This window comes from Podarcis melisellensis, assembly GCF_964234715.1.
Source record: "Podarcis melisellensis genome assembly, chromosome: 16".
In the NCBI taxonomy this organism is placed as follows: Eukaryota; Metazoa; Chordata; class Lepidosauria; order Squamata; family Lacertidae; genus Podarcis; species Podarcis melisellensis.
In genome coordinates, this window is record NC_138533.1 from 38,634,305 (window position 1) to 38,646,904 (window position 12,600).

Genomic DNA, 12,600 nt, shown 5'->3' on the forward strand with positions numbered 1-12,600 from the left:
GAGTATCTGTAGGGTAGGCAGGGGAAGCATTTTGCAGTCTTCAGATGAGGACTAGACCATATGAAAAATTAACATAATATTTTAACTGGAGCTGACAATATACATAATTCATTTTCAGCTTTGTTATCTTGTAAAAAAAAAGAGCTTAAGTGCAGCCGCAACCCAGGTTTAAGGTGCCATATGGAGATTAGCTTTTATATATCAGCTTCTACCACTGCCTGTTACTATAAACACATACATTCTTAAATACACAAAACAACCAATTCACATGTCATATAATTATATAAAAGACAATAAAAGCATACTGAGGAAGTAGTTCAGGGCAAATTGGGTTTTCCTAACCTTAATGGCATGTCAGTCCACGCATGCAAGTTAGAACTACCATAAATACACCATGCAGCAGCAATTCAAATTTTAGATTTAAATAAGCAAGTAAGATTTCAGTGTCATGCATCAACTATGAAAAACACATGCATCACCTCATCCCCCAAAATACTCAATTCTCATAAATGACCTAAATGGAGACAATAGATGTACCACTGTTTTCTTCTTTGTAACACAAAAAAACCTTAACTAAAACTAAAAAAAAAAAGGAGCTAAAGTTCAGCATTCTTCACAAACTCTCAAAATTTAATTTCTAGTACAGCGGATCCATCCTGTAACTTCCTGATTTCAAAAGAAACTTGTTACACAATATGGAGGGCTGCTGCTTAAGCAATACAAGTCCTAAATTTCCTTGGGTTCACTTAATTAGTTGCATGGCTCTTTGGATCCTGCAGTACTTCTACAATGTAGAGCATCTCTCAAATAACTAAATCTGAAATGCTGAACTATTTCCACTATTTCACAACTCGCATCTACTTTCAGGCTAATCAAAAATATATATAGCAAATTTCCTTAAAATTAGTCTGTACAAGTTACAGCCTATTGGAACAATGTTTATGAAGCTTTTCAAGACTCAAGCATTACAAAATACAGTATTCACTCACCTGCCACACACCCACAATTGCATTGGCTACCAATATGAGTAAGATTACAAAAGGCTCTACAAAGGCTGTGACTGTTTCTTCACCTTCTTCAAACCAGGCCAACACCTACAAGAGAGATTGAAGAACAGGTCATTTTACATATTAAAATATTATATACTGTATTTTCTATAACAGTTGTCTTAATTTTAGCTATATGTTAGTCATTGGTAATTAGATATACCCTAGGATTTATTGCACCAGTTAAAAAGAAAAGTCACTTAAGCGACACATTAGAAGCTAAAAGCAAATTTCATTTTACAAAAACAATCCCATCTTCACCTTCCCAAATGGCTTGAATTTGAAAGTACATTGCACGTTAGAAGGCTAGAATTGTAGCTTTTATTTTCAAAACAAATTACAAAGTTTAGCTTTGTTAACAATGCCTAAATAAATTAGAGTGAGGAAACATACACACATACACACACACACACACACACACACACACACACACACACACAGAGTGTGTGTGTGTGTGTGTGTGATTTTTTTAATAATGTATTTTTTTCTCTCGGGTAGCTTACATGGCAATGTTAGAGGTTAGTCTTAAAAAATAAAATCGGGAGACACAATCTGCAACAGTTTCTTAAAGATAAGACTTTAGTAGTTTAATACATAGTAAGCTTTGTGCTACCATGCTTATGCTTGGTTAGTTCACTATTCTGAGATTGAAACATGGTAATATTTATCAGGTTCTAAACTGTCATTAATCTGCTACTAAGTCCCACATTCCTTAAAGCCAAGCCTCCTCTCTGTTAACAATAGAGAAGGTTAAGTCATGTAATACTGAGCGGTCTGGTTGCAGGGTGATCAGGAACTAGAATGTAGTTGACATTTTCTGGATAAGGTCGTCACACAGTTAAGAGGTGCATATGTGCTAAAATACTGACATAAAAATGGAAGAAGTGTGGAATGTCTCAGCAAAATTTCATACAATACTGCATGTGTGTATTTTTTAAAAAGATGTCAGACCCAACAGAGCTCAGCTTGCAGATATCCCCTTATTTAGATTCATCAGCATAAAGAATAATTTACTTTAATATCAGGAAACGTAGGAAAGTGCCCTCCTAATTATTTACAGCTAAATGCAGTCAAGTACTCTCTTGAATATATGTAGTTCCTTGATTGTATCTACATGGGTGCTCCCATAGCTACTGGATATTATAAAAATCCATGATAGACTTTTAAAAATGAAACTTGATCTTAGGTAGATAAATGCCTTTATCAAAAGGTTTCTGAGCCCCTGAGCCCTAGTTTTCCCCAAAACGTTTCCTGTGCTGCCTCAGAAGTCATCCCAGACCACTTTTAGAAACCATCTCCAACACAAACACGAAGAGCTGCTTTCAGCGGGAAGAATACGCAAGAGCAGTGGAAATCCTTATACAAACTGAAAGAATGACAATGTCTGGGGTCACCCACAATGTTGAAACATAATTAAAGTTAGGGAGCCAACAACAAAATATGGCTTGTGCTGTGCTGGGTTCACATGCGCCACTAAACCATGGTTTAATGTTACATGTGAACCAGGTCACTGAATGGGGTACTTAAGAGTCACAGGCAAAATTTCATTTAATCTACACTTACTTGGTAGCCTGTATCAAACTCTGCAATGATTAATGCAGAAAATATCTACTACTATATTCAACATATTGTGCAACAGGAAGTAAAAATCAACAAACTTAATAATGCTGAAATCATTAGTGCTTGGAAGCCAGTCAATAGGAAGCTGAAAGAAGAGGAATTTTGTTAAGTAGAACTATTTTCCAGGTGGGTACACAGGCTGTGGGAAATAGAGAATGGAGGAAGGCAGTTTCTAGATTGAGGGGAATGATAAATCTTAAATAGAGGAAAATTTCATTAGAAAATCAGCTTCTGGTGGGTTGGAATGCAGAATCTAGATTTCACTCCTAAATTTAATCTTGGCTCTTTTAAATGGCTGTTGCTACAACTTATCATTAGCCACTTGATGGAGCTCCAGTTATACAGCTATGATGTGACTGAAGTATTCAGGATCCTAGTACTAAAATAAGAGATTAAATGCCTCTGTAAAGGCATCTATCAATGGAATAAGAGCACCAGTAAGACAGCCAATTTTTTTAAGTCCATCATGCTCAATATGACATAAAATAAAAACAGTAAATATTTTGTACTGATTTAAGATGATTAATTCACTTCATAAAATTTATACACTACTTCATTGTAAAAATACTTTCAAAGTGGTTTAAAAAAAGATAAAATAAGAACATCAAGAAAATACAATTCATCCAGATTTTTAGGCACATTACCTCCCACTTAGGCACAGGGAATATATTACAGTACAGTGGACCCTCCGGATACGAACTTAATTTGTTCCGGGGGTCCGTATGTACCCCCAAAAGTCTGCATCTAGAGTTGCTGCTTCTACACATACACGCAGTGCGATAGAGCACTTCTGCGCATGCGCCGAAACCCGGAAGTATACACTTCTGGGTTTTCCGCGTTTGCAACCTGAAAGTTACGTTACCCAAAGGTAACGTAACCTGAGGATCCACTGTATACATATCTACATGTTTCATGCTTGTCTTTAATTTCTGGCTCGTGATAAACTGATTATCTTTTGATCCACCTTTCTCTGCAATACCCAGCACAGACAATGGGCACCGGAGAGGCATCAATTAGAGGAGGAACTAGAAGATGAGAACACAAATAACTGACTTCCAGGCCACAAGAAGGGAGTGAGACCAGTTCCAATATATCCCATCCTAACCTCTTATAAGCATTTGTTGAGGTTTCCCATACACAGCAGCTTTTTCTTAAGGAATTGTGAGGTCTAGAAACCTGCTGTGTAAAATAAATGCTCAAATTGTCAAATGGTTCATTTCATTAATAGCAGCCATGCTGATTTTAGACGCCTTGCTAGATATAAAGCACCAATTACAAAAGCCACATCTTACATCTCACTTTTCTCTTCCAAAGAGGATGTAATCTTTAACAATGAGCTGTGCCAATCTTATAATGAACAGTTTCCTTTGTGAGAGGTTAGTACAATTAACATGAAAAAGTTGAAACTGGAGAATTCTATGTAAAGATCCACTGTAGATCCATCTGCTTTTCCTCTTCTCTACATTCACAAATTATAAACTAGTCACTCATGTATAGCATTTTAAAGCCAAACTTCAACGTTTGCCGGCATTATAGCAAAATACAAAATTTAACGTATTTTAATAATTTAGACTGTATTTGTTGTACATCATCACAAGATCCCAAGCAAGCAAACAAATCAAAATATACACACTGAAAACATAAAATTGTTAGTAAATACAAATAAGTGTCTTGATATTTCTTGTAACATTTTTTTTTAATTCTACCACAAAGCAGTCCTATGAACTGATCTTGATTAATCATTATTCCCTTTATATTGGGATTCTTGCTCTGAAGTTCTACCAAGCTCAATGGGCTTACTTCCAGATACACAGATATAGGATTGCAGCTTTATATTGCTAAGGCTTTTAGAAGTGATTCTTTGTAGTAAGAATTACTACAACTACATACAGTTGTAGTAATACTGTATGTGCTGTTTCATAAACCTTCCAAAAATGTTTAAAATACCACTGCTGCTTACAAAAGATTATGAGAACTGAAGCAAAAAGGTACACCAACTAGGGATGGGCATGGAATAGTAAGCTATAGGTAGTCAAGAGTCTCTGAGATCCTAGAGTCATAGTTGGAAGGGACCACAAGGGTCAACTAGTCAAACCTTCTGCAATGCAGGAATCTTTTGCCCAATATGAATAGTTCTATTTGCAAGTCCTGAAAACGTACATGCAGATTGGTATCAAATGTTTAATATCTCTAAGCATCATGTTTGTCACCTTTTAAGTTCTGAACTACATAGCAGACATCATACAACGGTGTGTGACATTTCCATACCACACAAGACTCTTAACACACATTTAATGACCACTTGTTCTCACAAACAGCAATCAGTTGAGGTGGCAAGCTTGGATTGTTTCAGGTTGGAAGGGAAGAGATCACACGACAGAACCCACCCACCCCCGAAACACTCTTGCACACACAGAGAAAACCAACATGCTATCCTAAAATCCTACTCCTGGACAACCTGCTTTCTATGTGCAGGACATTTTGTGTGTATTCAACCATGTAAGACTCAGCCTAGTGTATAACACGATATAGGCCCAAGCTTTAAAAAGGAAAGACAAATGTGAATGTTTTGGCATGTTAGCACTTGGGCTTCTTTTGTGGCTACTGGCTGTGTGAAAGGTCAAAGCTTCTAGTGGGCATTTGACAGACTTGGTAGAAGCAGTCTGCTATAAAACAACTGGGGGTAGGCAGACCAGTTCTTAAGAATTGTCATCACACATAAAAAAGACTATGTCATTATGTATTTAATATATTTCTGTGCAGGATTTGTACTCTAGTCACAATGAACTCACCAGTGAAAACTATAGGTGAACACTTGCCCCAGCTTGGGTCTGATCCTGAGTTGGTCTTTGGAGGTTCTTGAAAACAGCAAGTCTCACTGCTTCCATGAGCCTCCAAAGATCAGCTAAACACAAACATGGGTAATACTAATGGACCAGTGCTGTATCTAATGACTAATTCTGAAATAAAGCAGAATTAAATTCACTGCCCGCAAGCCTAAAGATCTGATTTTGGGTCATGAATGAGATTAGCATTACAAACATTGTAAAGTGCTAGATAAAAAATAGCACATAGAACATGCATCCCACTCAATTCCAGACTCTCCCAAGTGTCCCTTTTTTCCAGCAATAGTCCCATATTTACAGAAGCTACCTTGGTTTCTGATTTGATCCCAGAATGTCCTGCTTGTCCTTAGGACGTCCCTATTTTCATTGGAAGGTACGGAGTTATGTAAACCCCGAGCCAACGAAATAAATACAACCTTTAGAAGACATCTGAAGATTTTTAATGCTTAATGTTTCACTATGTTTTTATATATGTTGGAAGCTGCCTAGAGTGGCTGGGGCAACCCAGTCAGATGGGCAGGGTATAAATACTGTAATCAAATTTTTATTAACATTTTTATTATGAAATAGGACATCCCTATTTTCACTGGAGAAATGTTGGAGGGTATGCCATTCTCATTTAACTGGATTCACTTCTCTGTCCAACTCCCTGTTGTTGTCTTTATACACATTTAGTACTTTTTTGGAATTCACAGTACCTTATTAATGCTATTGTTTTACTCATGCTCTCTGGAGTGCTGTATGGACTCTTAATGGCATACTGTTTTTATTATTTTACCATAATTCATGTAAAATTAAACAGATAAAGCATTCCTTTGCAATAGTTTTGATAACAAGTTATCCCATACAAATTATTTTGCCCTAGAGACACTGTCCACAATCAATTCAGGTTATTTCCATGATTCACAGCCAAAAAACTCTCCCTATCAGTTGTTACAGAAAGTTAGTCAATAGAGGAGCACCCACCGCTTAGATATTCTATCAGTTATTTCTGTATATAAGTATCATTTGCTATAATACAGATTCTAATAATAATAATAATAATAATAATAATAATAATAATAATAATAATAATAATTTATTAGCTGCTCATCTGACTGGGTTCTAGGCTGCTTCAAACTAATTAAAATATCAATTAAAACATCCTGGAGGGAGGAAAGCTACACATTCTTAAGTTAAGCGAGTTTTTTAAAATTCTACAGTACTTCCCATTACATATTATGTTTAATCCAATGCTACACACAGTGAAGTAGCCAAATACTACCACAAAGATAATTTTCTTACTGGAGTTACCAAAAAAGAGGCTATTGGTTTGGCGGCTATGTAATTTAGGCTACAAGTATCCTACTCTGTAAGAAGCAACATCAGATAAATAGGCCAATTCTCAGAAGTCAGAGAATGCCGAAGCTAGAACACTGTGTATGAATGCTTAGTATGAAGGATTGTGTCTTTGTATACAAGTGAGTAAGATGATCCTTCATGTTCCAATAACTTAACCTTATCTATGTTGCATCTGTTATTCTCCAGCACCAGGATAACAACTGTGTGTACTAAATTGCCCATGCCAATTTCATGGTCACTATTAGAAGCACAGCAAGCCATTTTTGTTCAGGAAAATAAGTAATGACACATCTCCCAAACTGCATTATAGAATCAAGGCTAATATGGTAGGAACTGGTGCTAGAGAAAGGTCCTCCCTGACAATGGAGCATAATTCAGTGATAGAGCACATCCTTTACCTCCAGAAGTCACACAACTTGTAGAGAGAGGATCTTAGGTGGCACAGCTATGAAACACCTCCAAGGCTTCAAGAGCTACTGCCCGTCAAAATTAGACAACACAAGAAAGGCCACTGGTCAGGGCAATATGGCATCATACTTTCATAGGGCAAAGAATATTGTGTTGTTTTTATCCCACTATTCCACCCAAGGATCTTAAGGTGGAATACACAGGTTCACCTCATTTTATCCTCACAAGAACCCTTTGAGGTGGGATAATAGTGTGCTCCAAGATGACATAGTGAGCTTCACAGTTAAGGAGGGATTCAAACCAGTTCTACTCGAACACCAACCACACTGGTTCATAAAAATGAACCAGGTTCCTGCTATAGAGTCCAATATTTATAATTTCATTTGCTGGAATCACAGTATTTTCCTTCTCTTGCATGTACTACTTTCCCTAATCTATAGGGTAGTGGTTCTCACATTCTGTCCTTATTTTACAAACAAAGCACCATGCATACAAACTTTAGGTGTTCCGAGTTTTAAATCATCAACAAGACTGTTCAAGACGAACATGTAGCAAGCACTCATCAGCAGAGAAAGGGGAAGTTGCATATTCTTATTATTTTTATAGACTTACAGACCTGAACACATGAATATGGAAGCAAAATACAATCATCCAGAATGACACACAATAAATAATTCTCTGCACATTAAAGTAACCTTCCACAATCTTGTTTTCTCTGATGTTGTTGGACCAAACTGCATCATCCCTGAGCATTGGCTATGCTGGTTGGGAATGATGGGGGCTGTAGTCTACCGTCTGTGGAACCAAGTTTGGGGAAGGTTGTATTTAAGTAAAATGCTTGTTTTGCAGTAAAACAGATAAAAGACACTGTCTTATTTCCCTCAGAGGGGAACTGCAAAATTTATAGGCCCAAGTTTTCCCCTAATGTACACTTCACAGTTGTCCTTTTAAGCACTGCCTGGCCTCTTTGTAAATTAATCATCACAACTCCTCAGGAGCACAGTTCTTCCATTATTCTGGAGGGAAGAGGCTTATTCAAGTGCACTTCACTATTAGGGCCCTTTAAATACTTTGTTCCAACATTAAGATTCCAAATTGCATCAGAAATTAAAGGAAAAAAGTGAGGAAGCATCTTTTTTAGGTCTCTGAGTGCAATACTTGTTTCTATATTGTACACTTCAACCAACTGGCAGACATGACAGATGTTACACTATACCAGTGATGGCCAAACTTGGCCCTCCAGCTGTTTTGGGACTACAATTCCCATCATCCCTGACCACTGGTCCTGTTAGCTAGGGATGATGGGAGTCGTAGTCCCAAAACAGCTGGAGAGCCAAGTTTGGCCATCACTGCACTACACCATACTTCTAAAAAGGTTTAATGTGAACATGCAGTAGCCGGTGCATTCCAAGTTCTTGCTCCACTCCTCCCCAGTTCCTGCTACACTGCCAGGAAACAAGCCTGGCTTGTCATGACGTCTAAAACCAGGTTCATTGTTTGGAGAGAAACAAGCCTCAAGTAGTAACCAAGGTTTATTTTTAGAATACTGATCATGGTTTGTTTGGGGAAAATCAAACCATGAGTCGGGTTTCAGATATCACAACAAGCCAGACTCCTACTTGGTTCCCTGTGGCACAGCAGAGGAACTCAGCATGAACTTTTCAGCAGCATGCACCAGCACACTAGCTTATTCACACAGAAACAATTTATTCTTCAAACTATGGTTTAATGTGTGATGTCAAAAAGCCTATAGGCTAGAATATTGTCAGCTTTGGACCTATGGAAACTTAGCAATTCTAAAGACAATCACAAAAGCTTCTGCTAGGATTGCATTTCAACATCCATATGCAACCTTAACCAAAGAAATTGTTCAACAGCAACTATTCAAGGAGTACAGTCATTTTTTAAAATAAAATAGCCAATAGTGAGTAAACTAACACAAGTATCTTTGATCTATACTCTATACAGGCCTGCATTACTAAAATCAGCATAAAATTAAACCTCAAGATTACAGTGGTACCTCCAGTTATGAACTTAATTTGTTCTGGAGGTCAGTTTGTAACCAGAAACTGTTCTTAACATGAGGCACGTTTTCACTAATGGTGCCTTCCACTGCTGCCTCGCCGCTCAACTTTCGCTTGCATCCTGGGGTAAAGTCCGCAACAAGGGGCATCTACTTCCGGGTTAGCAGAGCTCGTAACCCGAAGCATTTGTAAGGAGGGTGGTACGTAACACGAGGTTCCACCGTATAGCAAAAGCTTTTAATAATTCAGTTAAATAAGATTGTATGGAGAACAAAATTATTCACATTTTTCTGCTAGCTTTTAACTCTGGAATTAACATCCCCCAGATTCAGTTTCAAAATATTAGAATATACTCTGGAGAAATAAATTCACTGGTTTGCTTCCTGGAAATTGTTTAAGGAAAGATTCTTCCAGGAAAACCTAACCCACGCTATAATAACTGTAGGGAATTCTATGCATAGTAAGTTAAGGCATGTCATCTCATGTTGTTAACGTGCACAACTTTTCAGGCGTAGTGCTCACAAATTTTCTGCTTTCAGAATGTATAATTCTTGAGCATTTCTAATCAAATCGTAAACACAAATAATGGACTGTCACTCAAATTCAGTTCAAACCTGGTTTTTTATGAAGTGTTTTTTATGCAGTGAAACAAACTACAAATTAGTTTTTCAAAAACTTGCAATTCTCTGCTTAGGTTTATAAGCAATAATGCTATTTTAAAACTGCAAATGTATTTTGAATAGGCACGTGTGATCCACAATTACTAACATACCTTCTAGTGAACCCCAAAATGGGTTGGTCTCATTTCATACTCACAACTTCCTTTACATAAAATGTTCGCTCATTTTAAAATGGCATAGTCATACATAGTTAACTTTTGTAAGAAAAAAACCAGAATGACTAAGCCAATCGTCTCCACAAGAAAAATCAGTGCCAAGCTTTGACTAACTGCAATGATGCATAAGTACCAGAACTGAAGACCATCTTCTTTGAAAGCACATGCCAGTGTCAAGATATCTGAAACCCTCACTGGTTCAAGATCAGCAACATACTATGCTACATATTAGTACAAGGGGTAACCCTCCTCTCACCCTCTCCTCTCACCCGTTTTTTTTGGATCGTATTTCCTACTGCACAATTATTTTGCAAACACTTAAGAGAGCTCTGCACCATTTACCATTTTCTACTCTTGTAGCTTCTAAAAAGGCCCCGAAGATTAAATTTAGTTCCTCTGAAAACTGCCACATAAATCCACAACTGGGGAGAGCCATTGTGGAGGTTCCACATATAACCCATTTTTAAACCCCCTTCTTCCCACCACAGTGCTTTGTGATCCATGAAAAGCTGCTCCTGGAAGTAATGGGGCTCTCCAGAAGTGCAAATACGTCACAAAAAGCTGCAGTTAAAGGGGAACTCTAGAGTTGCCATATATAATGAAAGCACATGTTGGTGTGCACACAGTCCTACAAACCCCAACATTCTCTAACCTACCTTTCAGGTTACAAAGTGCTGTACATTCTTTATCTCCATCATCCTCACATCGACCCTGTCCATAGTTTAGGCTGGCACAACATGCCCAATGCTACCAAGCATTTTAGAGCTAAAGTCTCGCCAAAGAGAACACTACCATTTGCACCATGCCATCCTGTTTAAGTATCATCTCCACATATAATGCTTTTACAGTTTACCCCTTCCTTCAGCATGTCAGAATGTGTGAACCATGACCACCCTATGTTTCGATCTTTGCTGCATATCTAACTGTTTCTCCGCAAACACAGAGCTGGCACCAGGCAATGTTAAATCTATTCAACGGCTTTTAAATAAGGAAGAAGTAAAAATATCCAGAACCGGTTTCACAGTCCTATCCTACCAATTCTGCATGTAAAGCAAGAGGCTTCCCAAAGGTCAGTTACCAAATTTGGTCAACAATGGTGCCATCACTGCTGTCATCATTCTTGTCACTGTCAAGAGCAACAACTGTCACCTTGCTATTATCAGCGAGGGAAGGCAACTGGAATATTCCCCCATGCAAATTCTATTTACAGTTTGCATTGCATCCAAAAAAAGATTTCCAGCAGTCTCAGTTAGTTTCATAACAATCAACCACACAAAGAATACTAGTTCACCTTCTTACTGGGGCCAAGGTTAACAGGCAAGAACTGGGAGACCCTACCTTCAAATAAAAAAATATCATCGATCCCATGGATACTATGTATCAAAAAATGTTAGTGTGTATCTGGTTTAACTGGTATGCAATCCTGGCCCCACAGTAAAACACAACTTTGAACTGCAGTATCCCAGCAAAATCAAACTTGTTCTGAGAAAATATGGTTAGGATTGAGGTCAAAGTAACTGCACTAAAATCCAGAGACAAAACACTTTCTGGTAGAAATCATGATATTCAGTTCCAAGGCTAAAACTTAAGGCAAATTAAAAGGTATGGTTTTTGCACTTCTCAGTTTAAGAACTTTTGAAGAATCTGCATGGCAGGTTTATATACATGGCAGGTCAGACAAATATGAAATACAAAATATAAGATACTTACAAATGATATACACGCTGCCAACAACAAAATTCTAACTAATAAGTCTTCAAACTGTTCGATAACAAGCTCAAGTAAAGTTTTTCCTGCCAAGAAAAAATGTAGACATAAGTTGTCAAATATACACTGATTAACGTCATGTAGAAATATGAAATGCCACACAAACTTGCTTACCTTCTTCAGCTGGTAGCTCTTTAAGAGATAAAGATTTCCGGAAAGCACGTCCAAGAAAGGAAGAAAAAACAAGATATTATTAGAAACTAGTATAAAAGGATCCATACTTGAAGCCTCAGCTGCATTAAAGGGTTTTTTAGAATGTTTAACTTAATATCAAAGGCACAAACAATGTAATGGTTAAGGTGCCTTCTTTCACTGAGACAGAGAGCAGGCCTCATGCTCCCAGCATTTCACCCTAAGCATCAAGCTAGTGAGGTTACAAATTCAGCCAAGTCATCACTGCTGCCAACCATAACTTCTAATGGAGCTTCACACACAGGGTCAAAGGTGTTTAAACACACACACCTCTCTTAAGCCTCAGACAAACAGATTTTATTTTCCCCTCAACCTTCCTTTTTCAAAAAGCAAGGAGGAAAGAAAATACACTTCTTCACTTTTCAAGGGTAGCTCCCTCACCTCTGGCCCCGTCATACAATTTCCTATGCAAATGCCGGTTTTGCAACACAGTGAAAGCAGTGTGCCTTCTCGCCCCCTCCCGCACCTTCAGAATCCTCTTTTTAAACCAAGAGCATTTAACAGGAACGAGGAACCAAGCC

The 12,600-nt window shown here is 37.8% G+C and overlaps 1 protein-coding gene across 3 annotated transcripts in view; it reads right to left on the reverse strand.

Moving 5' to 3' along the window:
- Positions 1-12,600, reverse strand: part of ATP2A2 (ATPase sarcoplasmic/endoplasmic reticulum Ca2+ transporting 2) — a 58,931-nt gene that overhangs the window by 45,365 nt on the left and 966 nt on the right. For all 3 annotated transcript variants that reach the window (XR_014163800.1, XM_081892774.1, XM_081892773.1), the window contains exons 2-4: positions 12,002-12,019; positions 11,831-11,913; positions 990-1,094 (exon numbers count right to left, since the gene is read on the reverse strand). Coding sequence is in view for 2 of the 3 variants with exons in the window: in XM_081892774.1 (XP_081748900.1) it covers positions 990-1,094; positions 11,831-11,913; positions 12,002-12,019 (206 nt within the window). In the remaining variant the exon portion in view is untranslated. The remainder of the gene's footprint in view (positions 1-989; positions 1,095-11,830; positions 11,914-12,001; positions 12,020-12,600) is intronic.